The sequence below is a fragment of the Apus apus genome, chromosome 14, assembly GCF_020740795.1.
Source record: "Apus apus isolate bApuApu2 chromosome 14, bApuApu2.pri.cur, whole genome shotgun sequence".
NCBI lineage: Eukaryota > Metazoa > Chordata > Aves > Apodiformes > Apodidae > Apus > Apus apus.
The window spans coordinates 5624772-5650235 of NC_067295.1; the positions used below are offsets into that span (position 1 = coordinate 5624772).

The following is a 25464-nucleotide window of genomic DNA, read 5'->3' on the forward strand; positions in this document are numbered from 1 at the left end:
CTTCAGGAGGGAAACCCGGCGTTTTGTGCCCGGGGCTGCCGGGGGAACCGCCTCTGTCCCGCGGCGGGGCCCGAGGCGCGCGGTGCCGCGGCGGGAAGGCTGCAGCCCGGGCCGCCCCGCTCCAAACCCGCCTCCGCGGCGTCTCCGCCGGGCGCGGCCCCGCGGCGAGGCGCAGAAAGGCCCGCAGGGGCAGCCGCCCGCCCCTCGCCCGCCCCTTTCCCCGCCCCCCCGCGCCGCGGCCGGCCCCACACGCCGGCGGGCTCCGGCGGGGCTCGGCGGGGCTCGGGGCTGGCGCCGAAGCGCGGCGGGGCAGCGGGCCTGCCGGCCTCCCCCCGGCCATGGCGGCCATCCAGAACCTGCAGCTGTGGTGCAAGCAGCAGTGCGAGGGCTACCGCGATGTCAGCATCACCAACATGACCACCTCCTTCCGCGACGGCCTCGCCTTCTGTGCCATCCTCCACCGGCACCGGCCCGACCTCATGTGAGTACCCTCGCCGGGCGCCCAGGGCAGTGCGTGGGCCGCGCTCAGCCCGCCGGCCGCCCCGGGCCCTCACCTTCCCCGCGGGGGCAGCCCCAGCAGCAGCCCCAGCTCTTCCGTGCGAGGTGCTGCAGGTGGGCAGCCCTCACTGGCATCTCTGCTTCCACCCACGCCGAAAAGCTCCAAGCAAAGAGCTCTGCTCGCTGCCTTCCTGCTTTTTTTTTTTTTTTTAAATTATTATTTTCTGTCCCCGTTATTTTTTTTCCTTTTTCCCGTTTCTTCCCTCTGAGGCTGAAGTGTGAATCTTTTCAATGCGTCCTTTCCATGGTAAGACAAGTCCAGGCACCGGTTTTCTGAGAAGCGTTTCCTTCTTCGCTGTTGGGGTTTGCTTAGCCTGGGCTTTCCCCAGCCCGACGGCGGCTCAGCCAGGGATGAGCCGGGAGGAGAGGGCTAGTTAAACAAAATGCAATAGAAAAGCAGGGCCTGGCAGCTGCTGGATTCCTGGACATCACTAATTTTTCCCATCTGGAGCTCTGTCTGTGGGAGGCAAAGTGCTTTCCGCCCCTTGCTGCTGCTGTTACTGGTGGCCTGTGAGTTTTGGCCTGTCCCAGCCCAAACGTTAACATCTGGAGAGGTGGGTCACTAAAGGGAGAGGTAGATCCTGCTTCTTAGTTCATTGGTTTCTTTTTCACTTCTGGGCTCTTTGGACTTTGGGGGGGTGGGAAGTGTTGAGGTGGGAGGTTAAGGCAAAGGAGCAAAGGTTGCTCAGAACTGTTGACCTAGGCATAGGTCTCTTCTAAGCAGATGTGTCCAATTGGTAGAGGACCAGGTTGGGTTTTCTGTACTGCAGTTTTTCTCCTGTTCCTTGAATGTTACCATTTTCCTTGTGCTTCCAGGATAGCCTGACACTTGGGTATGTGTGCAGAGATCTCTCTTACAGGTGTCTTGGTTCTGGTGGAAGCACAAGAAGGAGATCTCCTCTTCCTCTCTCTTGTGCTGAAACTTGGATGAGGCAGGAACAGGCTTGGGCAGTGGGAGGTTAGTGCAGGAGCTTCAGGGATACTTTTCTGTGTAGTCCCCAGAGCTTGGCCAGTCACTATGGTGTTGCTGTGTGTGGCTTCCTGACATGCTGTCATGTCTATGTGATTCCAGATATTTCCTTTCCTTCCTTTGATTCACAGTCCTAAAGATACAAAATACCAGGGCAGAAAGGTTGACGTGACCAGGAGGTGCTTGTAGAAGGACCATGAGTGCTTCCTGGCTGATTCTGCAGCTGGCCCATCTGGAGCATGGGTGCAAACAGGGGGTCAGTGACTTGAGAACTGGAGTAATCTTGTTAACCAGTTTAGTGGGTTGTTTATAATCCTTGAACTGTGCATCAAGGGTTGTGGATAGACATATCTTAGATAAGCGTTCCCGTGCTAAAGAGGGGACATGTTCCTTGTGGCATCTGCCCCCATTTGTTTTCTTTTATGATGGAAATTGTGACTGACTTAATTCAGGACCTTACAGAAGCTCTTTCTGTCTTGGACCAGCTCAGCAAAGACTGTCTGAAGGTTTGAAGTAAGAGAAGCTTTTAACAGTGACCTCCCTTGTCAGTGTCAGTGGTGTAATGAGGAAAGCACCAGGTGTATCCTTGGCTGGGCAAAGTCCTGCTAGAAGGAAATTATGCTTTCATGTGTTTGGTGGCCAGGGCTACCGGGTGTCATGTGTCAGATCCTTCCTGGGGCTGAGTACTCCGAGTCTGTAGAAGCCTCTCGGGGTGTTGGTGGTGCAGGAGCCACCTGCAGAGAAGTGCAGCTGGGTGCACATGGGGCTGTGACTCCTGCTCCCCAGGGGATTGAAGTGCTTTATCCTGAGGTCCTCCCTTTGCTTCTAGCCAAAGATCTCCGTTAAATATTAAAAGTATTGTACTGAAAATAAAACCAGAAAAGGATAATTGGTGTTTGAAGCTTTCAGTGTGTTTGTAGCAGCTCTGCTGTGTAAACCACTTGCATGATTCAGTCATGGCATCAGAGTTTTGCAACACTGTGTTTTCTGCCTTGGTTTACACAAATGACATTTTTGGGCTGAGGAGTGTGGGGGGTTTCTCTTTGCAGGAGCCTGAGAAATTCCCAGGAAAACTTGAAGCTATTACAAAACATGATCATAATTACAGGCTTCTTATGTGGGGTGTGTGGCTCAGAGGGCAGGCTGGTGGGGATTTCTACCCCCTTCCTGTTTTCTTGCTGGAAAACATATGGAAAGTATGATAACTTCTCTCAAACTTGGCTGGTGTCAGTTTGTATGTTATCGACAAACAGGGCAGGCTGTGTAAAATAAGAAATGCATTTCCTACTCACTTCCCACTCGTCCAAGGATGCTGTGGGGGAGTGGAGACACACGCTGAATTACCATGGAAATTCATTTCTCTTTTGTCCCAGCTGAGGAGTGCGTCATAGCCAGCCTCAACCAGGCACACACTGTGTCCGGCAGAACCACAACCCACTTTCTGGGGTGACTGTGGAACCCTGAGGCTGCTCCCCTCAGAGGGACGTGAAGCTTCATGGCAGGAGGCTGCGGTTGGCAGCTGCTGTGGCCGCGCTTTTAGTGGCCTTGGCTGGATCAGTGAGTTAGAAGAAGCAGGGGAGCTGTGCACACTCGCTCAGATATTAATGCCAGATGTCGAGGAAAGGTTTTGGTTAGGCTTCTCTTCATCCAGGATCTTGCTCTTTCCCAGACTGCAAGCTGCTGTTTAGCTTGGCGTTCTGGGAATTGACTGGTTGTGAAATCCCCCTTTTGGCAGCTCAGCAGCAGCGGGTGTCCATTCCTCCAGCAGCATTTCCTGGGCGTGCTGTCAGCTCAGTGGGGCAGAGGGAGGCTGACAGTCACCAATATGGACCTGGAGGACCCTGGCCATGCTGGGGACAGGTTGCCCCGCAGTCTCTATCTCCTCAGAAAAAGGCTGGGATGAAGCAGAGCTGCTGCCTGCTTGGCCTCCAGGGGGCTGTGCTTTGTGTGGCAGGCGTAAGCAAGGGGAGGATGGTTTTGGGGTCCAGGAGTCTCATCTGTCATTTGTCACCCCCAGCAGCACACTGCACCTTCCTGGCAAGACCAGAGTGCTGTGGAGCACGCATTGCTGAGAGGAGGATGAGCACAGGGGGGACATTTTCCACCTGGCATACCTAGCCCTGTCCCCCCTCCTCAGATTTTGTGCACCTCCAGAAAGGACACAGTTAAAAGGTTCTGTTCCCAGCACAGTGTGCTGGATTTGAACCCTCTGTTCAAAGACTGTGAGCTGGCAGAGGGTGCTTCATGCTTTTTCAGTGATCCTTCTGACTGCACATATCTTAGTGTCTCTGGATAAAATAGTACAACAATGTTTAGTATCTTTTTGGACCTCTTGTGACTTGGAGGTTTTTTGCTCAGTCTGCTCTGAGGTGAAGTATCTAACCAAGTTAGTGCTTCCAGCAGCAGTTTCCTCCCTGGGAAGGACATGTGCTTGCAAAGGACTGTGGCAAGCTTTGGAAGTGCTGGGTCTGTGCAGCTGGATCAGTGGGTGGTCACAGGGTTTTGTGGGCATGAGAAGTGCTCAGCTACTTTTTACTAAGAGAAGGATTTTTTGGGAGCTAAAAATTTCACTTCTATTCATGTGCTACTGTATTCCCAAGTAGCTGACCAAGTAACCTGGTTGGTTGCACTCTCTTTTGAGGAACAGAAAGGGATTTAAGACATTCACTGTCAGAGATTCAGATTTTGAGGTCTCTTTTACATGCCACACAGTGTGAAGCTGCATGCACACTGCTATAGCAAACAGCATTCAGCGTGGGAGCAAAAGGCACTGACCTAACAATAACTCCAGTGTGTTATGTCATGTCTTCTGTATCAGCATGGCCAAGGAAGCTGGAGCTCCCCTTTGCTCCTGCAGGTGTTTTTCTGTGTTCAGGATGTCCTTGCTACAGAGACTTCATTTGGGAGCAGAACTGGGAGTGACGCAGGGAGCTGCAATCACCCCATTCAGTTGGCTCTTAAAAAAAGCTGATTTTCTTGCCTGACACCAAACAGGATGATCGTAGCCATTGTTTCACTAAAACTTTTTTGACTTGTGATTATTTTTGTTACTCTTTGTAATGTGTTGTCTCAGGAAAGGGAACTGCTTGAAGAAACCCCTCGGCAGGTCCCTTTGATTTTGCACAGGAAAAGTGTATGATTTAGAGGTGCGATGTGCCCTGTCTCTACATGCTTCTTGGGGGAGTTTGACCTTTGGGTCTTGTCTGTTGTTCATCCTCTCCTTATCCGCACATAGTGATACCAGATGTGGGAAGCAGGGAGGAGGAGTAGGCTGGGGCATGATGAACAAACCTGTCTGAAGGCACCTCTCTTACTTGTAATGTAATGCTCCACTTTTTGTAATAAGCAGATGAAGGACTTGGCTTTCTCCTTCCTATTACAAGTCATGGAAAAAGTTCCCCTGCTGTGATACAGATCATGTGTTTGTCTCATGAATAGGTTGCTGCAAGCCAGCTGTGCCCTGCCTTTCACACGGTTATCCTGCCTCCTCTGGGAGGTGAGGGACTGGCTAATGAGGGCAGGTCCATGGTGGTTATTAAGGTGCTACGTATAAAAATGCAAACTTGGTGCTGTAGCCTTTTCTGTTTATCAGTGGAAATTTCCTCTCTGATGCCAGCCTTTCACTTAGCTCTGTGCCCACAGGTATGAGGTTTGTAAAGTGAAACTGGGTTATAGGAAAAGAATTGACCCAGCCTGCTTTCCTGGGCAGAAGGAAGCCGTGTTGGAGAGCAGGGCTGCCAGCCAGCAGTCGGTTTTGTGTTCCCAGTTTAGCAAGTCACAGTCAGTTTAAAACAAAGCTGATGGTGGCTGTTTCCCAGGTGAGGAACACACTCTGCTATGAGTGAGAGCTGTGCTGTGGCTTTCCTTCCAACAGCACAAACTCGGTCTCCCCTGTGCTTGCTTGTCCTGCCAGGACCCAATTTCTGAGTTCCCAGCATAGTTCAGAGAGAGGTGGCATCTGGGTTGGACCAGAGAGAGGGAGAGCAAATCTAGGAAGAGAGGAAAAGGGAGATGTTGTCTGGGGCAGCAGAAAGGAAGGATTGTTGACTTTGGCTTGTAACTGCAAACAGTAATTGTCTCTTCCTTTTCAGTTATTTGTTATGAATACAAATCAAAGGTGACAGCCCTAGGGAGAGCAGAGTGAGATTTCTAGAGGCAACTTTGGTGTTATCAGCCACAGTGTTGTGTTGTGGGCAGAGGTATTTCCCAGGCAAGTTCCTGATGCTGGTTTTGTGGAGCTGTGCCAGAGGAGAAAAGAGGATTTGAAACCAGAATTTGTGTGCTGGTGGAACAGGCAGCTTCTGAGATTGGAGGATACGGGTGCATGCAATACATGGAACGTCTGAGGGGTCCACACATCCTTTGGAGCCGAGGTCTGTCTGTGTGGAGACAGTAAGATGGGAGAAAACCATGGATGTGGCTGTTTGGAGACTACTTCAAGGAAGGGAGTGTTGCAAATCTCTTTGGGCAGACATACTTGTATCTTTTTGAGGTGGAAAAAGAGCAAGGCATTTTGGAGGAAAAAACCCACTCCCTGAGTTAGAGATGGCTCCTGGCTGTCTCAGCAAAACTCCAGAAGCTGCATGGGATGCTTTGGCATCAGCACATCCTGTCCATGGGAGGCTGTGGGAGTCAGCCCTGCAAAAGTAGATGTGCCAAAAATGTGTCGTGCTGCCTATGGGCAGATGGCTGTGCCTGCTGAGTCTCCTGTATGTCTCTGTCCCAGGAGGTACAGCAGGTCTGTGACTGTCTCTGTGATGGGATCTGCCACACCACTCCCTCTGGAGCAACTCTGAGAAAGCAGGGTGGGAAGAGGTGCTCTGTCCCTTGAACCAGTGAGGCTCAGAGGGGTGTGAGAAGCTGGAAGTGAAGCAGCTTGCTCTACATCACCAACCTGAGATTTTTCTCTTTTCTGTATTTCAGAAACTTCAACTCTCTCAGTAAAGAAAATGTGTATGAGAACAACAAGTTGGTAAGTGACTTTTAGAGTTTTACTTTTGGTCCAGTCTCTGACCTGGTGCCTTGCTTATGTGGTTTGGCAACAGAAACCCTGCAGGTGCAGTGTGCTGAGTGGGTCGTATTCAAATCCTGTGCTTTATTCTGCATGTGTCCAACCTTCTGATTTGAACTGTGATGTCCAGGCTTTTGCTGGCTGCTTGAAAGCACCCTCAGACTGCTCAGACTTCTTCACTGGCTGCACAGCAGTGCCTGTGTCCAGCGTGTCCTGTGGCAGCAGGGATGTGCGCAGAGATGCTGAAGGTTGAGACATGGGCATGGATGTGTTGAATATGTGATGCTCCTGGGGGATGGAGCAGGAGCTGGGAGGTAGCTCATGTGAGAGAGGAAACATAGGGAGTCTTCCCCCACTTCTGCTCATTCCCACTGCAAGAGTTGAAAGCTGCTGGAAGGTGTAGATGTCCTAAAACATCTTCCTGGCTGGACATTTCATTCCAGGGTGGGATTTGAGTTTATCTTGTTCAAGCAGAAGCTGGGCAGGCCGTCCACCTCCTGCACTGGATTCAAGCATGAGCTTACTGCTTCAAGGAAGGATTTTCTTCTTCCCTCTCTCCCTTGTAAAGAGAGAGGCAGTGGATTAAAATGCTTCTCTTGGCATCATTCCACACAGCTTCGTGGTTGCTTTGCAGGAGCTTGACATGTGAACGAACCACAGCAGCTTACTCTTGTCTGGACTGGAGGAATGACATCCTCTGGTGCAATGAGCCATCTGAGGTGGTCCTTGGCTCTGGGTGAGCTGCAGTCTCTTCTCCATGCTCCTTAGCTTTGGTCCCCTTTGGCCCTGCCTGTGTTCACAGTGTCTGTGACAGACTCCATTCCCCCAGCTGGGGCTGCAGGATGTGTGCAGTTATTCCCGCTCTGGGGTTCAGCCCTGTGTGCTTCTCTCCTGTAGGTGAGATTCAGACCAAGTGCTTTTGCCCATGAGGTTTGGTATTTGGCAGGCACCAGGGCCCCTTCACCATGGACGATCATTTCAGCCGGAGTGCTGTGAAGCCCAGAGTGTTGCTCCTTCCCCAGACAGGCTGATGGTGTCTGCTCTGCTGGAGACTTTGTTTTTCTCTGGGAAATGAGCTGTATGAGCTGCCTGCACTGCTTTTATTAATGAAAAGCTTCTTTGTGCCTCTCATAAAAAGACTTGCTCCCCTACTTTGTTGCAGAACGTGTTCCCTCCTTGCCCTCTTCCCTCCATGTCTTAGTTCCTTTTATGTCCTTTATTTTGCTCTCTCTTCCTTACTCCACCTGCTGTAGGATGACTTGTCCATGTTGCCCTTCCACTGCTGGTATCCTGCAGCCTTGGCTCTGCCATGAGTGGGGCTGACCCCTGTCTCCCTGTGAGCTCCTGGGCTGGCTTCCCCCCTCAGTCTGCTCTCCATCCTAGCTCCTACACTTTCTTCCTCTGCCTGCCTTTGGATCCGAGTGGGTCTGATTTCTCTCAGTGCTGTTCCTCTCCTATTGTTCAGATCCTCCATGATACCTCACTATTAAATAACTTCTTTTTCAGGGTCTGTATTATTAAACTTAAAAAATCTTGTTTGGGCTGCAATTTGCTATTTAAGGTTTTCTGCCAAGGAAGAATGTGTCATTTCTCAAGTGCCAAAAAAACAACCCCAAACCTGAGGAAAATTTCAGCTGGGTGTATTTTTTTTGCTAAAGATTTCAGAAATAGGTAAAGAGGATAAAGGTTTCTAGAGGCCTTGGATCCAGTTCTTTCTGTGCTAATGGACGGTGGCATGGTGTAGCAGATCCAGTGGTGGCCTGTGCCAGAGGCTGTGCATGGCTGGTTCTGGTGGCCTCGAGCACATCACTTTGCTTCCTCTGCAAAATTGGAACCGTGGCGTTTATCTCCTTTGTAAAGCACTTGGAGCTGCACTGGTGAAGAATGTTACACAGAAATAACATTGCTGCTTTAGAGGCCAGCCTGGGCAAAGCAGTTGGAGGAGAAGGGCAATTGGGCTATGTTAGGTGGTGATCTTGTTGGATCTCCAGGCAAGAGCAGTTCCCAGGAGCACAAGGATGCTGAAGGTGCAGGGGACGCTGCCTCCTAATGCTGCAAAAGGGCAGGACCTTAATGTCTTTGAGACACCTGTCAAGAGTGAGTTCACCTTTCAAGCCATACTTCTTAAGGATGTTACCTCTGCTGGTGGTCGAGGTAGGGACTTGGGTTAGGTCAGTGTCAATGCAAAATGGGAGGGAACCAATGGGCAGCTTGTACTTGTTCTTTTTGTCCCTGAGTAAACTGGATTTGTAAGTTACTGATGAGGGAGGGGGAGGAGGTAAGGAATGAAAATGGCTCTAACCAGCTGGAACTAGATCTCTGCTAGCTGGACAGTTACAATTTGTCAAACAGAAACAATGCCTCACTGTTTGGCTTGCGAGTAAACATGACCAGAACAAAGCCTCAGCTGTATGCGTGTGTGGTTGTGAACCTCCTTGCACTTTCTTTACTGGCTGCCCACGTGCTGGTCAGTGTTTGGCTTGTATCTTTAGTCAAAGACAAAAGGAAGAGGGATGGGCAGGCAGCCACAGGCAAACACCCCTTCCGTGCACTGTGAGTTTGTCTGTGCTGGGCCTCTGGTGTCTGAAGATTTCTCTCTGTAGTTCCACATGGCAAAAACTACTGCCTCAACTTCCCAGTACAGAGTGGTAATCATGAGCAGTAAATGTGAAAAGAATCAACTAGCCACCAGTTAAAATAATAATCCTGTCTATCTTGAGTTGAGAAATTACTTACACATTACTTAAATAAACTGCCTTTTAATCTAAAGAAAAGACCATTCTTTTGGCAAAGAGAGCACAAAGGGAAGGCAAGTGCAACACTGGGTGTAGCTGTTGTCGTTCTGCATGGCAGTTTTCCAGTTCTTCTCCATCTCAGACTAACCATACCAGGGGGTGACCTTAAACTTGTGTTTCTGCAAGCACAGGCCCTACCTGACAGCTGTGGGGATCCTGTTTATTGTGATAAGTACTTACTGGCACTGGAAAATAGCAGTGTTTGTATCATTCAGGATGTCATAGCCAAATAGCAGAAAGGAAACTTGAACCTTCTTTAACCCTCTGGGCCCCACCATGTCTTAGACGTTAGGAAGAAATTCTTCACTATGAGGGTGATGAGACACTGGCACAGGTTGCCTGGAGAAGCTGTGGCTGCCCCATCCTGGAAGTGTTGAAGGGCAGGTTGGATGGGGCTTGGAGCAACCTGGTCTAGTGGGAGGTGTCCCTGCCCATGCAGGAGGGTTGGATCTAGATGATCTCTAAGGTCTCTTCCAACCCAAACCATTCTATGATTCTGTGATTGCTCACCTGTTCTATCCAAACCCATTGTGTGCAGGGACCACCCTCCTCTCCATGCTCCAGGCAGCCCCTTGCTCTTCTGTGCTGTTGCACTGGTTTCACCTATGGCACTGTCTGGCAGGAGGTGGCATGGCCTGTGTTCCTACTAGACTGCACACCAGGAATGTCCAGCAAGAAAAGTCCACTGGTCAGACCAGTTGTGCACCCAGTGTGATGGGGAACACTTCAAAGTATATTAAGTACCAGGTTAGGAGACAGGCGAGATCCAGGCTGGGCTGGCAGCCGGGATGATGCTGCCAGAGGTAACTGGCTCAAAGTGTGCTTCATGTCAGCCCAGTTACATTTTTACTGGGATACCCAATGGAAAAAAATGGTAATTATCTTGCTAAAAAAAATAATGGCTGTTTGTTTCTTCTAAGCAGGAATAGTTGGCTTGTACACCAGTGCTGCTTGCTGTCTGTGCCAGAGGTCAGATGCGGAGGGTTTAATATGTTTGAGTCTTTCTTTAACCCTTTCACTGTAGGGTTCAGCAGTAGCCTTCCTTGTGCCTCTGCTCCTGCAAGTGCTGTTTTCCTTCATTGTGTTGGCATTTCAAAGGGCATGTTCCATCTGGGGAGGCAAAAGGTTTTTTCCTATAAGCCAGGAAGGAAGGTGGCTGGAGAAAGTCCCTAGTAAAAGCCCTTCACTGAGTTAAGCAACAGCAAAGTTGCTTTATGAATGTTACATTTGTTTTTTCTCTCTAGTAAAGGCTCTTGTTCAGAAGAGCCCTTCCCTCCTTTACCTGGCCTTAATCCTGCTGTTTCAAAGCAGAAGCAACCAAAAAGAGGAATACTTGCCCCACATCCATGTTAGGCAGCATAAAAATGGTTAATCTGGAAGGGAGCTAGGTATCAGGAATTCTTCATTATTCCTCTCTTCCCCCAAGATTTCCCTTTTTCAGATGGGGAAGAGCAGGCAGTAGGTAGGAAGCATTGATGTTTGCACAGCACTTGGAGATACAAAGCTGTCTGCAAACACCTACCAGCAGCACCATTAATTGGGGAGTGCTGCAGGTTGGGCTGGAAGCCTGGAATCAAGTCTGCCAGCCTGGCTCAGCACAGCCCCTTATGCCAGGCCCTGCTCCTGGCAGCTGTGTGTGCGCAGACAGAGGCAGTGCAGACAGGAGGAGCAGGGGAAGCCCAGGTGAGTTCCTGTGCAGTGAGCTACAGCCAGCTTGCCAGGCCAGATTGTTGGCTCCCTGCCTGGATTTCTCAAGGCGATGGCTGGAAGCCATGACTCCATTGGTTCCTGGAGTGGCCGTACAATGTAGGAGTTAAACTGGGGCAGCTGCTGCCCAGTAGAGTTACTGTTTGAGCAGAGCTGTTTTCAGTGGAATTTCGTACTTCTGATGAGGAGCAGCTTTGCTGCCTGGGCTGGACAAGATGGCTTTTTTGTTTTTTCTCCTTCCCTCTAGGCATTTCGAGTGGCAGAGGAGGAGCTGGGCATCCCAGCCTTGCTGGAAGCAGAGGATATGGTTGCTCTGAAGGTACCAGACAGGCTGAGCATCCTCACCTATGTTTCCCAGTATTATAACTACTTCCATGGACGGTCTCCTAGTAAGTACCATATTCCCTGGATGGGTGCGAAGGATCGGGGCTTAATTTTGAGCTTGGAAAAGCAAAATAGACTGCACAGGGGCCTTTTGGTACCAGAACTATGGAGAATCTGAGCTCTTTACACACTGGCCTGTAGTAGCACCACTGCTTTTGGAAGGGAAAAGAGTGGTACCTTGTCTTAAATCCAGTGTCTTAATTTTTAATATATAATCTAAAATTTCTTATGGTTCAGCCAGACAGAAGTAGTTCAGGTTCCCCTCCATGGTCCCCACCTCAGCTTTCCTTTCTTAAGCACTTTCATCCCTACTCCAATCCTTGCCATGCTGGAGGGCTGGTGAGAACATGGATTCTAACAAGGCTGAGCTTGTCTGTGAGGCTGTGCTAGTGTAATAGCATCTCAGGTAGGGCTTCTACAACACAGCAGTGCTGATATAAAATGACCCCCTTAACTGGCATAATTGTGATAGCAATTCTTTCAAACATAAAACAGGCCACAGAGCTGTTATAAGGCATTATATCCACGTACTGAAGAGTTTATCTGGGCTCACAGAAGCATTATTGTAGACTTGGTTTATATTTGGCTTTAAGCTCATACAAAATGAAATAATACGATAAACCAATTTCACAGGTTCCTCCAGAGGAAACTTTAGAAAGTGGGACATGAATGACTTAACTGGTTAAGGTGAATCTAGATTGAAAAGACAGATACATATTGAAAATGTCCTACATCTTAGAGAGAAAGCACAATTCACTCTTGAGAGTTGCCTCTAATATCTAAACTCTTCCCCCTTCTCCACCTCTTTACACATTTAAGTGTGCTTTGTCTCTCCCTCCACAACCTCTTCCCTCCTCCCTCTTTGTTTTTTATGTCTTGTTTTAAAACCATGCTGATAGAAGTAAAACAAATTCCTTCCTGTGCCAACTGGTGGAATCTGGGGCAGTTTGGGGTCTTTACCCCCTCCCCTCAGCATCTTGCCTATCATGTCATCAAGCACAGCACATTTTTATACTCTCTGGTGTCCCACAAAACACTCTGGTTGCATTTCTGTTGCTGGGGTGAATGTGTGTGTCTGAAAATGAGCCCAGCCAGGAATGTACCCTCTGACACTAAACAGCCTCCTAATACCACAGTCATGCCCTTCCAATGGGCTCCAGCAGGACCATGAAATAAGCAGGACACACACGAGGCCACAGAAGGTTGAGTGGCCAATATTTTATTGAGGTCATACATTAACAGAAGGGCAGAGCTGAAGCCACCTGTCTTTGTGCTGGGCTTTGGGAATTGGCTTAAATGGCACAAGTGGCAAGTGAGGGGGCAGCCTGAGTCTAAACAGTTTGCTCTTTCACCACAGTGACAGTGGACTGGGGACACAGAGTCGGCTGTTCCCAGTCCACTGTCACTGTGGTGAAAGAACCCTGGGTGTTTGTTTGGATAACTGGTTTTACTGAGACAAGACTGCTGGGAACTGCTCCTCTCTGCTCCATGCACCCTGCGTAGGCTCCCTCTATATTTACTGAGAAGGGTATAATCTCTTTGCAGACGGGTGGTCATTAATTGGTTGCTCTTAAAGTGAAGCTGTGGCTCAAATATCCCACAAGGAGCACAGACATCTCATTCGGGATAGGAAGTTGTGCAAAAAATAACATCCCCGTGAGACAGATGAGGGGTCTTGTCTGTAAAAACTACATGAAGCCTCATTTCTCAGGGAAGCCTCCCTTCACTTCTCAGGGCATAGGGAATCATTCCTTGCTTAACTGAAGTATGTTTGACATTCTCTTTTCTTCACTTGCTGTGATTGTCTACATCCACATGCATGAATGTCTACGTTTCTCTTTCATCTGGAAAGAGGATTGGGCATTTACAGGCTTCTGGAGGCAAGTCCTGTTGGTTTCTCCATCAGCACCACCATGGCACCTCCAAGCTTCTGTCACAGAATTATCCATTTTTAGTGGTTATTTCTGTGTTCAACAAGCCTGTTTGCTCCCTGAAAGTCCCAGTTAGGGGTGGACACCCCCAGCAGCGAAGGTTCAGAAAGTGAACTTGAAGCAAATTCAAGCAACTTTTGAATGAAGTAAAACCCTCTGAGCTCCAGTTCCTTTGCTGTAATACCTGACAGCAGTGCCTGTTTCAGTTTCCTGCCAAACTGTGGGCCAGGTGCAAACCCAAGCTCTTGCTCACACCATTGACTGATGATGTTTTGCATTTTTCCATTTTTTTCGTTTCCCCCCACCCTGGAATTCCCTGAGAAGATGACACAAACCAGCCGTTGCAGCTACCAGATGATTCCAGCATATGCTGGTAAAATTCACTTGTCGCCTCTTGCCCCTCACTCCACTACAGAGCTGTTTGTGAAGGAAACCTGTCTCCTTGTATGCTCTGCATCAGGAACCTTGGGATTTTATAATGTAAATTACTCATAAACTCGTGGAATTTTCTTATGTTACCTTAAAATCTTCCATGTTTCCTTTCTTCCAGTTGGAGGCATGGCTGGAATCAAGCGTCCTCCTTCTGAACCTCAGGAGCAGCCTCTTGGGAAGAAAGCTGTTTCAGAGCCTCCTAAGCCAGTGCCTCCAAAACTACCTCCTGCCCACCCACCAGCCAGAGCTAAGCCAAAGGAAACCTCCCTGGTAAGAAATGGGTTTTGAGGTGTTCTTTATACCTTAAATCTGTTCAGTGAGCTGAACAGGAAGTATTATGCTAGTTCAAGGCTCCAGGTGGTAACCTCTCAGTCTCCAAACCTTATCCTCATTATGTGGGATTTAATCCAGAGGTCTGGTTACTGCACAGGTACAGATGGCAATTGTTGGAAAGCCATCACTAGCTGGGATTCATCTACTAACGAAGAGGACATGGGTGTCTTAGGACATGGCTGTGCTATTCCTAGATGTTGGAGGTGGAGATTTTTAAAAGAACGTAATTTTTTTGCTAGAAAACATTCCATTATTTGAAACGGTTTCAAAGCAGATTAGGGACAAAAACACTCAGGGTCAGAGTGCTGCCTGCTCACCCACTGCTTCTCCCCACAGAAAGGGGTCCTGGCAGAGAGTGGGAATATCCCCAGCAGCAGCTGTGGGATCTGTGGGAACCACGTGCACCTGGTGCAGCGCTACTTGGTTGATGGGAAGCTCTATCACAGGAACTGCTTCAGGTACAGCTCCTCAAAGGGGGGGCACAGGCTTGTGGGTCACAGAGGGGCAGCGTCATTCCTTTGAGACTGGAGGGAGAGTGCTCTGAGGCACTCAAGGTAACGAGGACATTTTGACCAGAGTGGAGGCAGCCTGGGCCTGCTCTTGGGCTGTTCATAGGGGAAGCTTTGCACAGGTCTGTTTTCATCTGCACCTTTCCTACTTCAGGCCAATGCTGTCACCTATCAGCTCTGGTCTTGGTACTTGAGGAATGTGCCCACAGGTTCTCTTCACTGCCAGTGTGGTACCCTCACCCTCCCTGTGCTGGCAGTAGAATGGTGCCTGTGATCTCAACTGGGTCTCAAAGGCCTCCCAATGCTCTGGAGATATTTTCTGAGACTTTCTTATCCACAGGTGCAGGCAGTGTTGGAACGTGCTTCTTCCTGGAAGCTACAAAGCTGGGCCTGAGCCCGGTACGTTCATCTGTACGAGCCACCAGCAGCCAGACAATGTCCAGATCTCTGGTCTCCGCAGCACTGGGAACAAACCTGAGAGCACCCCAGCCCCTGCTGCTGCCAAGGCATTCCAGAAAGCAGCAGAACCCATGAAACCAGAGCAGGTGTTGAAGAAACCCAGCCAGGAAGGCCTTGCTAATTCAACCAAGCCATCTGTTTCATCTTCAGGAAGCTCTGGCTTCAAAAGTGTAAATACTCCATGGTCCTCTTCAGCTGTAAATAAATCAGATGACTGCAAAGGTACCCCATTGGGAAATAAAACAGGTCACCATGAGGCTCCATCAAGGCCTCTTGGGACAAGCTCCACAACAAAGACACAGCAAGCCCGAGAAAATTTTTTCCGGTCACTAGAGTCCTCCAGCAATAAAACCTCTGACACTAGAAACCAGGTCCCTTTTTCTCATGGCCCTGGTAAAGCTGCCACTGCCAGAACCACTACTGAGGTCAGTCCAGTGAATGCTGAGAAGGATCAGGCCCGTAATCATATTATACAGGCCCTGGCTGGATCAAGCAGCTCTCCAAACAGGCCAGGAGGACTCAGTTCCACTGGCACCTCAGTGTCCAGCAGGTAAGTACTATTTCTCTTTCCCTTTTTACTCCCAAAATGATTCTTGAGATAACTCTGAGAAATCCCTGCATCTTTCTTCCCTTTTCCCTGCCCGCTTTTGTGGCTGAGATTTCAAGACATGTAGAGGGACTGATCCAAGTCTTTGGAACAGAGGCCAATAAATAGGTCTGTCCTTTCAAAAACACTCACTAGGTTGTTCTTTTTTGCAGTGGCAAGTTTTCTCCCCCCAGTTCTCAGTGGCAGAGTCCAGCTCCAAAAGCACAGTCCAGCAAAACAGGGTACACAGCACTAAAACAGGAAAAGCTTACAGACCCTCTGCCCAAGAGCCAGGCTGCCAGCAAACCTGTTGACTCTGTGCACAAGGCAGAGTTGAAGGGCATCAAAGGTGAGGATGACTGGTTCACACACAGCTCTGCCTGGACACAGCATGCCAGCTTTATGCCTTTCTTTTGGACCAGTACAGTGAATGTGTCACTGACGCCTGCACTTTCTGTCTGTACAAGCACACACGGGTTTTCTGAGTTCTGGGGCTCAGCATACCTTTGTTTGTCCCTCTGTAATTGCTCCCTTTAGCATGGCAAGTTGTTTTTGGTGGTTTTTTCTGAGAATCTCCAGGTATTTGGAGTTGTACCAGCTGTCATAAAATATTGGGATTGTGGTGAATTTCAGAGGCTTAGGCAGACTTTCCCAGATGGGGGACCTTGCTAGAACTTCAGGATGATTTTGTGATTGCAGTTGGGGCTTACCCAGCCTCTTTGTCTGCTTTGAACCAAGCTTCCACCATGGTGTCTGCACAGTGGGCTGAGGCATGATGTTCTGGGGGTACCCAGTGTCTCAAACACTGCCAGATGGTCTGTCTTGTTTTTTTGGGGGGGTGCTAAAAACAGTATCTGCAGTTTGCTGTGAGCTTGTCGGTATTTTGTCTCCCCCCATTTCCTGCCCCATCCTTTGGTCTCAGATCTGAGCTGTTGCTGTCAAACATTCCTGTTCATTTACACCGTGGCTGTGTTTCTGTAGCTGCAAAGGATTTAAAGCATTTGAGCCAAAAATGGCAAAATGCCACCAAGGTTGTTTACTGCCTGTTGTAGATGAGTCTGTCCATGTTAAACTTGCTGAACTGTGCTGGTTTGCTGCAGTCACATCACAGGATCTACCCCAGTGCGTAGTTATCTCCTGACATCCTCCTGAGACACAAATCTGGCTTGTTTCTTTTCGTTGGATCTGATATTATCTTGCTGTGTCCCTTCATTTAGGGAGCATGAGTGTTGGTGAAGACAAATCTGAGAGCCCAGAAGACTGGAGATCTCGGCTGAAGCCTGTAGCCAACAAGTGAGTGTCTTGGAACTGATGGGTCTCTGTGACAATAGGAATGTCCATGTCTGCAGCTCTGTCTGTTGCTGCAGGTTTGTGTGCACGTAGGAGGGAAGACCTCATGTGTTTTAGTGCTTCTGTTTTCAGCAATTTGATGGAAGAGGCAAAACCTTTCATTTCTGGGGAGGGAAAGTGTATTTCAAGTTGCTGAACTCTGCTTAGAAAAGTGTGACCATCCTGCATGGAGCTCCTGCCCAGGATGTCCAGAACACTTCCTTTGGACCGTTCTGCAAGAGGAATGGTTTCCTACCTTTGTCTTTCTTCTTTGCAGAGACCAGTGTGGCTCTAAGAAACCTACTGATAACTCTCATGTGGCAACAGGGAGCCCAGTACACAAGGAGACAAAGACAAGTCCATTAGTTGTCCCATCAACAAAGCAGGACTCTGGTATGAAGGATCTAAGTTTTGCCTTCATTTTGCTCATCAGGCAGGGGACAGGCACTAGTGCTGCAAGGCACAAGTAAGGAACATGTTGGTGGAGGTTGTGCATTGCTTTCAGGGATTTTTGCTCTCTACACCTGCTTTGGCCCTGTGATGCCTTTATTTGGAGAGTCATCCTTCCCAAGGGAGATGACTTGTCTTCACAGGGCACCCTTCTTCTGCAAGACAGCTAGCAAGACTGTTTACTCTCTCTTGCATAAATGTGTAATGGTGAGAAATCTTGGTGATGGTACCCAGCAGTTTCTTCCCATTTCCTCTGAGCTTGTGCCCTTCACTATCATCAAGAGAGGAGAACCAGGACTAGAATTGAAGGTGACTAGTGAGGAGTGCCAGAGATTATGGGCAATAAAGGCATTTTTGTGAGATGAGGGTTGAAATTTCTTACCCAAAACCTGTCTGTGCTTCTTAATTCAGCTTCATCTGGTGGATTCATGAAGAAAAAGTTGATCCCCAGCTCAGATCTTATCAAGAACTGTCAGAATTCAAAGCAAAGTTGGGAAGACCCCAAGGGCTCTGCCAAGAAGGAGGAAGAGAGCAACCAGCTGAAGAAAAGCACTGTCACACGTAAGGTCTTTTCTGCCTACTTACAGACTCTCCCCTGCACAGTTGGGACAGCCTGAGTGGTCAGTTTGGGAGATGTGTCCCTGAGTTTTCTGTGGTGAAGCCTGTGGCGGTTGTCATGGGGGAAAAAAATCTGTGTCATTAATTTTTATTAGCCATCTTGGCCCAAACAGGAACCAGCCAGACAGAGAGAATTCAGTGGGAAGGGAAGAAGTTAAAATAGGGATTTGTCAAGGTTAATGCCCTGTCATTCTTCAGACTCAAAGCTATGAAGAGGACCATCTCCTAATTTGGGGAACTGGGATCTAGTTGATGTCTCTGTTCCTCTCCAGTTGAGTGGCTTTGGGAAATGGTAGGAATGCAGAGAACTGTCAGCCAGAGACTCCAGCTGGCTGAACCCACTGTAGCAGCAGCCAAGGCTGCTTCTTCTGGGACTTTCAGATATATCCTGACCAGTTCTGGCCAGTTTGTCCCTACCCTAAATCCAGTTTCTTATTCCTGTATGTTCAACCACAGCTTTACTCGGTACCTCTCCTCCTTTGCCCGGCTGTCATTTCTTCTACTTATCCCACGTGAAATTTTCTGGAACCAACCTGATCTTTGCTGCTGTCCTGTTTTCTTGGCTTGTTTCTTCTCCCCTTGGATTACCCATGGCTCAGTGCTACCTGTTTGGATGAGAAGGTCCTCACAGCAGGGCTCAGCTCTGACTCTGGTGTTTGTCTCAGAGCAAGCATGATGGGTCCCGGTGGCTCGGTGGCCTCATGATTTACTACTGGATAGCTGGTTCCTCCATTGTTCTTAGCCTGCACCTCTGACAGCTAAGAAGCATTCAAACTCCAATCATGTTGTCTTTTAAAACGTTTAGCATGCCTCCACTGCCATAATTTTCCTAAAATTTTCCATCTTCTGTTTTCCTCAAACTCAGCCACAAGGTTCAGCATCCCATCTTTCCCAGGAAAAGAGCTGTTAAGATAAGGGAGATTGGTTTTATATCCTTCTTCTGAGGATTAATGATTGCTGTCGGGGAATGCCCACTATGGGAAGCTTTCCCAGTAGCAGTCTCCCCCTGTTCTCTTGCTGCTGTCACTTGGCAGCCTCTGGATTAAGGACAGACTTGTTGCTCCTCTGTGTAGGTCTCTACCTCAGCACTCAGAGACTCTGTGAACAGTCAGTGACCCTTGGTCCAGTGTGTGTTGTGTGGGGCTGGGGATGATGAGCATTTCTGTAGTGCATTAGTTTTCTTTGGTGTAGGTAGTGTTTTCTGTTGAGAAAGGAGGCTCCAGGGTTTTCCTCCTAACTGTCCTACTTCCACTTTGTAGGCAAGCAGCCAACCCAGCTTGTGTCTGTTGAGACGGAACTTGAGGATATCGGGATATCAGCCCCTGAGCTGGTCAGGAGAGCATCGTTTTACTAGCTGTTGCCCTCCAGTGACCTTAGTCTTCTCATGATCAGTGATGCAGCTTTCTGCTTTGGTTGGAGGTGCTGCACAGGTCAGCCAGAAGGAGCCTGGAGATGCAGGGCTGAGCTGGGAGAGGGAGGTGTTGCTTGGGCAGCAGCAGGCTGCCTATGGCAGGGCAGGTCCCTCTTGGAGGAACCTTTAAGTGAAGTGTGAGTCGCAGGTAGTGTACAGGCAGCAAACCAGCAGCATCCAGAGAGAAGAGTAGCCTGATGGAGGCCAGCAGTGCAGGGACAACACAGCTGATTGCCACATCCAACTCCTTCCTGGAAAATGCAGTAGAGCAAGGACTGGGCAATTGGAGAGCTGTCCTTGAGCTCTTCCTCAAGTCAGCACCAATTGCTAGAGATTCTCAGGAGGCTCCCCTAATCTGTCTGTCCTATCTTTCTCCTTGTGTGTGCTGAGCCTGCATTGCTGCTGCCTTTCTTACAGCCCTGCTTTTTTGATGGCTAGTGTTTTCCTTCCTGTCACATCACCCACGTACACTTCGCTTCTCTCTCTGTGGTAATTATCCAGCCCAGCCCCTGGGGTAACCAAATACCTCACACTCTTCTGTAGTCATCCTTGCAGCACAGTTGGGCAGAGGAAGCTGAGGCACAGTGGAACAAACACATGTTGCATAAGGATTTATTTTAATAGGTGTCCAGGGCCTGAATAATGCTGTGTAGTGGTGCCTAAGGGACTTCTCACCTAGGAAGTGTTTTGTGGAAGGAATTGAACCTTAGTTTCCTGAGATCTGTGCTAAGGTCCCTGTGACCATCTTTTTTTCATCAGTATATACAGATATTTCTTTGTACAAGAGCACTAGAGGGGCATTTTAAAGTATATCTTGATGTTTCCTGTCATCCAGTATTTCTGGGTAACCAGTAACCCAGTATTTCTGTTTTATACTTTGAAAGATTAACAAGGGGTGTGTTTTGCCACAATAAATATCTTTAAGTTTTAAGAAGACAATGAATGAACATGGTAGTTAATATTCTTGGCTCCTGAGTTTGGTGAATGCTTGTGCACTGAGGGTGCAAACAGCACCCTGTGACCAGAGAGTATCTGAGTGTCCAGCAAGGAGGAGTAAAGCCAGGCTGTGCTCATTCCTGCAGACACAGCTTTCACCTTAGTCAGTCCTACCAATGCATGCACGTCCTCTTGGTTGACAGGGAAGTGTTGTGCTCTCTGGTGCAGTAGGCACTGTCCCATTCCACACAAAAAAAATAAAGTTTGTGATGATGTTTATATTTTTTTTTTTTTTTCCTTTCCCTTTTAGTTAAACCCTCTGTTCCAAAAAGCATCCAGAACCCTGAAGCAGTGTCCCCTACTAAGGTATGGCTGGAAACCAAGTGTAATGGGCACAGGCTTGGGTTGCTGCTTATCCTGCTGGAGTCCTTGCCCAGAAATACCTGAGGTTGTCTTATTGGGAGGGTTTATTTGAATTCCCAGGAAAGGGGTAAAAAGCTCTGGGACAGAGACAAGCTAGAGAGACTGCCAGTTATCTCTGATGCAATGGGACAACAGAGGCTGGAGTAAGACAGAGCTGAACAAAGATCTGGTAGATGTAGTCCTACTGTTGCTTTCCTAGCTGCATCCAGACTACCTTCCTGAGGAGGAAATCCAGAAGAAGGTGTGTGACATCGAGAAGCAGCTGGATGAGCTGGAGTTGAAAGGAGTGGATCTGGAGAAGCAGCTGCGTGGCTGCGAGGGAGGTAAGGGAGACCAGGAGTCAGCTCTGCGAGGGTGGAGAGATGTGAGGTTCGTGTCCTGCCCCTGGGCTGGCAGGGCTGGCTCCAGTTTTGCAGGTGACATGGAAGCTGAGCTGGGTGCTCCATGGTAGAGCATTTGTGAGCAGCTTCCTTGAATATGCAGAGGGTGATCTGCATAAATTCCCTTCTACCCAGGAGCACCAAAGATGAGCTGTTATCACCTGAGGTTGCCTATGGCTCACATAAGTTATCCTAGGATCTCCCTCAAGTGCTTGTGTGTTTAAGCCAGGGAGACTAAACTGATGCAGCTTCTAAAGTAGCTTTGCCCTTTGTCTCTTTTGCAGATGAGTCTGAGGATGCCCTCATGGTGGATTGGTTCAAACTGATCCATGAGAAACAGCTGCTGCTCAGACAGGAATCAGAGCTGATGTACAAGTGAGTAAAACCAGAAATTCATCCATCTACTTGTGCACTTTACCTGTGAGCAGGGAGGCAGAGGAAACATGGCAGTCCAAAAAATAATGTGCCAGTTGGTGGGATGAGGGAGGGCTTGTGGATGTCTCTGGGTGAACTGCCAGCATCCTGAGATACTGGCTGATGGGTCTTTCGACACTGCTGAGCACCCAGGGTCTGTGATGAGCTTGTGGGGTGGGAAACCTTGCAAATGTGATGGAGGAAGATTTCCCTTCACTCACCCCTACTCAGGTGGCAGGCAATGCAGAGATAAGGCTTAAATACAATATGTGAAGGGTGCATGCAGCCCTGGGGCATGGAAGGGCAGTAACTCATCACTTCTGTGGTTCTTTCCAGGATGAAACAGCAGAAGCTGGAGGAGCAGCAATGGAACATTGAGATGGAGCTGCGACGCCTCATGAGCAAGCCAGGTTAGGACCAGCTGCACAGAGGGTTCTGCTGACCCCTGGCTGTGTGGAGCCCTCTGCTCTGCAAGCCAGACCTGGGGTGTCCTTCAGATCTGAAAGGCCCTGCCAGGGATTGCAGTTGCACTGGGGATTTCTCCTGACTGCTGTACTGTCCAACTGTCAGGGACAGGCTCCCTATAACACCCAAGCCACCCGTGCTCTCTGAGGGGATTAAGATGTGCCCCTGGACATGAGGATAATAACATTCAGGCCCTTGCAGGACTTGCTGGAGCAGGGTGGACGCAGGAGCCACAGTGGGGAGTTGCTCACTAGTTGCTCACTAGTAGCTGTGAGATGGGTTTCTCTTGTCTTGTGCAGAGGAACTGAAGACACGCAGGGAGAAGGAGCGAGAAAAGGAGCTGCTGGAGTCGTACCTGAACACAGTCAATGATCGGAATAGTATTGTGGAGTGTCTGGATGAGGACAGACTCAGGTGAGGGCATTTGGGTGGTGGGCAGTGAGGCAACACCAGGAATGATTTCCATTGTACCTCCTCCACTGACCAAGGGTGGATGAATGCTGTAATCCAGACTTCTGCTCCATGAGGGGTGGGTGGTGACCTGTCACTAACCATCTTGTCCTAAATGCCACTGCTGTTGCTTTCTTGGCAGCAGTTAGAAAGTGAGATCAGACCTGCAGTCGTGTTCAGTGCTCTCTCAAGCTACTGCTGCTCTGAGGACAAGGGAGACAAGGACAAAGCAAAATGTAGAAGGCAGAGAGAAGAGAGGAGGGAGGGGGGGCTGGAGATGGGGAGGATGGAGGCAGTGTGGAAGCTGCAGGACTCTGGGAAGATGAAGCCAGGAATGTGTTTGGCTGATGCAGCAAGTGGAAGAACAACTATAGCTGAGAGCTGGATCTTCCCCAAGCTCAAAGGAGGACTGCTGTGTCAAGTAGCTGGATTTGTGCCTCCTTTTGCTGAGAGCAGACCTCAGGACACCACCTGCAGCTCAAGAATTCTCGTGCCCAGGCTTTTGGCTCTGGTCTTGTCCAGGCCCAAGGAGATATCAAGTTTGACCCTGATTGCAGTGAGCACCTCTGTAGCACCCCAGGCTACTGGTGTCTCAGCCTTTATTCATCTTCTGGGTGTGGTGTTGTCTCACAACTTAAGGAACTCAGATGATTCATAGACCAGCTCCCAGAAGGGCCTCCCTGCTGCAGTGCTGGACTGCCACAGTCTGGAAATCCCCACACAGGTTCAAGGGAACCAGATGCACTTTGCTAATGTCTTAGACTCCTCTAAGGTTTTTTTCATGTGCCTTTCTTGGCGTGTGCTATGGAGGTTGGTAATTTCTGACTGGGGGAATAAGAGCAGCCTTTACATGTTTTGTGGGATCTGTCTCTTGTCATTAAACACAGCAAAGTTTTCTAATGCTACACTGTTCCATTACAGAGAAAAAGAGGAGGACCAGATGTTGGCAGACATGATCCAGAAGTTGGGTAAGGGCCCTTTCTACTCTTATGGAGCAGAACTGGGTGGCTCTGGGGCTGTGGCTTCCAACTTGCTCAGTGTCTGCTGCTTCTCCTGCAGATGGATCTCTTGAGAGCCAGGAGCCAGAGAAGAAGAACAAGTTCCGCTTGTCCAAAATATGGAAGCACAAAAATAAGAGTAAAGCACAGGAGTGAGGTTCCCCTGCCTAGTGTCTCAGAGAGGAGCATCAAAGGGATAGTCCATCTTCACTGCTGCTTGCCTGGAATTGTGCAGGACTGTGATGAGGCTCTTCTGCTCTCTGACACAAGACTGTAGGTTTGTGGACCAAAGGGACAGTGAGAGCCTGGAGCTCAAGGGCGCCTTTCCCAGAAGATCAACTTTTAAGACTGTTTTCCTTCTTTGTATCTAGCTGAAGAGCTGGCTTCAGCCTTGTTGGCAGCTCAGGAGGGCAGAGCTCAATTTGCCCATCCACTGCTTGGGTCATTACAGTCCTGAATGTGGGAGCATGGCACTGCATGTCACCTCTTGGTGCCCCACCTGTGCCAGCCAGGGCTGTGCCAAGGGCTCTGCACTGGTCTGCGAAAGGGCAGCTCTCCCTCCTTCTCTCCCTCCCTGTGTTTGCAGTGCCTCTCTGTCCAGGACCAGAGATGCAGAGAGGGAGGTGCTATGGGGCATGAGAGATCAAGGACCTCCCCTTTTTCCAGTCCAAACTGGAGATTCAGGGTCTACACCCAGAGCAGACAGAGAGCAGAACCAGCCCCATATCTATGGGTGGGATGTTCTAGACCCAGAGGGGTTTCAGCAATAGTGCTTCTTTCAGACCTCCTTTGGGAGTTGCTGTAGGCTGGTTTCTCAGAACCATGAGGGGTTGCTCACTGCTTCATTCCCTCTGTGGGGGAGATTTGTAGCTTCATTATTTCTCTGACTGCACAGCGAAGCAGGGTTTTCATTGTCTGTAGGCCATCCTGCTGAAAACGAACAGAAGTCTTCCTGGAACAACCAGGTGCTAACTGGGAGCAGAAGGGAGTTAGTGAGTTAGCCTCACCCATGAGTCTTCTGCATGGGACTGACATTTCAAGTCCCGAGGTTCTGTCTCTGGACAGCAGCGCCCTCAAGAGGTGCTGCCGTTCTCCTTGGTGGGACCAGGAGAGTACCAGCAGGTCCTGGGCTGTTGGCAGTGAGTGTTTCTACTCTTCTCTCAGTCCAGTGAGCAGGCAGACACCTGCCCTGTGTGGCAGAGTGTTCTCTTCCCAGTAAACCTGGGTAGCAGAGGTGGAGTCAGGCAGGGAAAAATCACGTTAATTAATTATGCTTCCACCTCTGGTATGTGTGGACTTCCTTTCTCCCTCCAAACCAGGTCCTTTGAGGTTTCTCTGGGTCCTGTTCTCCACCAGGGGCTGGGACTCTGCAGGGAGGTTTCCTGCCCGCTGTGCCCGGTGGAAAAGCAGAGGCGATGCGTCCCTAACCCACGAGGTGGCAGTGGGACTCTCTGTCCCAGGCAGCCCACCCTGGGCACCTCAGGAGTGTACTCAGTGAGGTACCAAGTGCCCGAGGGGTTTCCTGTTGTCCACAGCATGTGCCACGTTTGTACATGTGGTGGGTTACCTTGTACCTGCATATGCTTTTGTCCAATAAAGAATTGCTGGAGCAAATCCCAGAGTCCCAGCACGAGTTTGGATGTGGGTTGCCCTGGTTGCTGTGAGTAATGACAGTTCCTCTCTGGAGATGAGTGGTAGCAGGAGTTTGGTGTACCTGTGATGAAGAGGCTCCTCTGTCCAGAGCTTGCAGACCAACTGCAGATCCTGGAGAGCAGCAGAGCCCGGGTGCTGATACTGGGTGCTGGCGTGCTTGTGCCTCACCATCCTGGTCTCCTTGTTGGGAAGGAATTCCTTTCCTGGAGCTGTGTGTAAAGGGGAGGGAAGGGAGGAGGGTCCCTCTTCCAGACCAGGGCAT

General features: G+C 49.4%; 1 protein-coding gene across 4 annotated transcripts; it reads left to right on the forward strand.

Annotated features, from left to right (window-relative positions):
- The first annotated feature begins 319 nt into the window (after positions 1 to 319).
- Positions 320 to 25163, forward strand: MICALL2 (MICAL like 2). 4 transcript variants are annotated; one of them, XM_051632454.1, is made up of 17 exons: positions 320 to 481; positions 6452 to 6500; positions 11289 to 11430; positions 13907 to 14058; positions 14458 to 14579; positions 14971 to 15639; positions 15849 to 16024; positions 16893 to 16968; positions 17282 to 17397; positions 17866 to 18015; positions 20730 to 20785; positions 21042 to 21165; positions 21507 to 21597; positions 21973 to 22046; positions 22401 to 22515; positions 23473 to 23519; positions 23611 to 25163. In XM_051632454.1, exons 1-17 carry the CDS (start codon positions 339 to 341, stop codon positions 23703 to 23705), a joined length of 2397 nt encoding a protein of 798 aa, XP_051488414.1. In that variant the 5' UTR covers positions 320 to 338; the 3' UTR covers positions 23706 to 25163. The 4 variants fall into 4 exon arrangements, with proteins under 4 accessions (XP_051488414.1, XP_051488416.1, XP_051488417.1 ...); XM_051632456.1 differs by lacking the exon at positions 22401 to 22515 and having other exon boundaries at positions 23611 to 23700; XM_051632457.1 differs by lacking the exons at positions 11289 to 11430; positions 14458 to 14579.
- Positions 25164 to 25464: the final 301 nt, after the last annotated feature.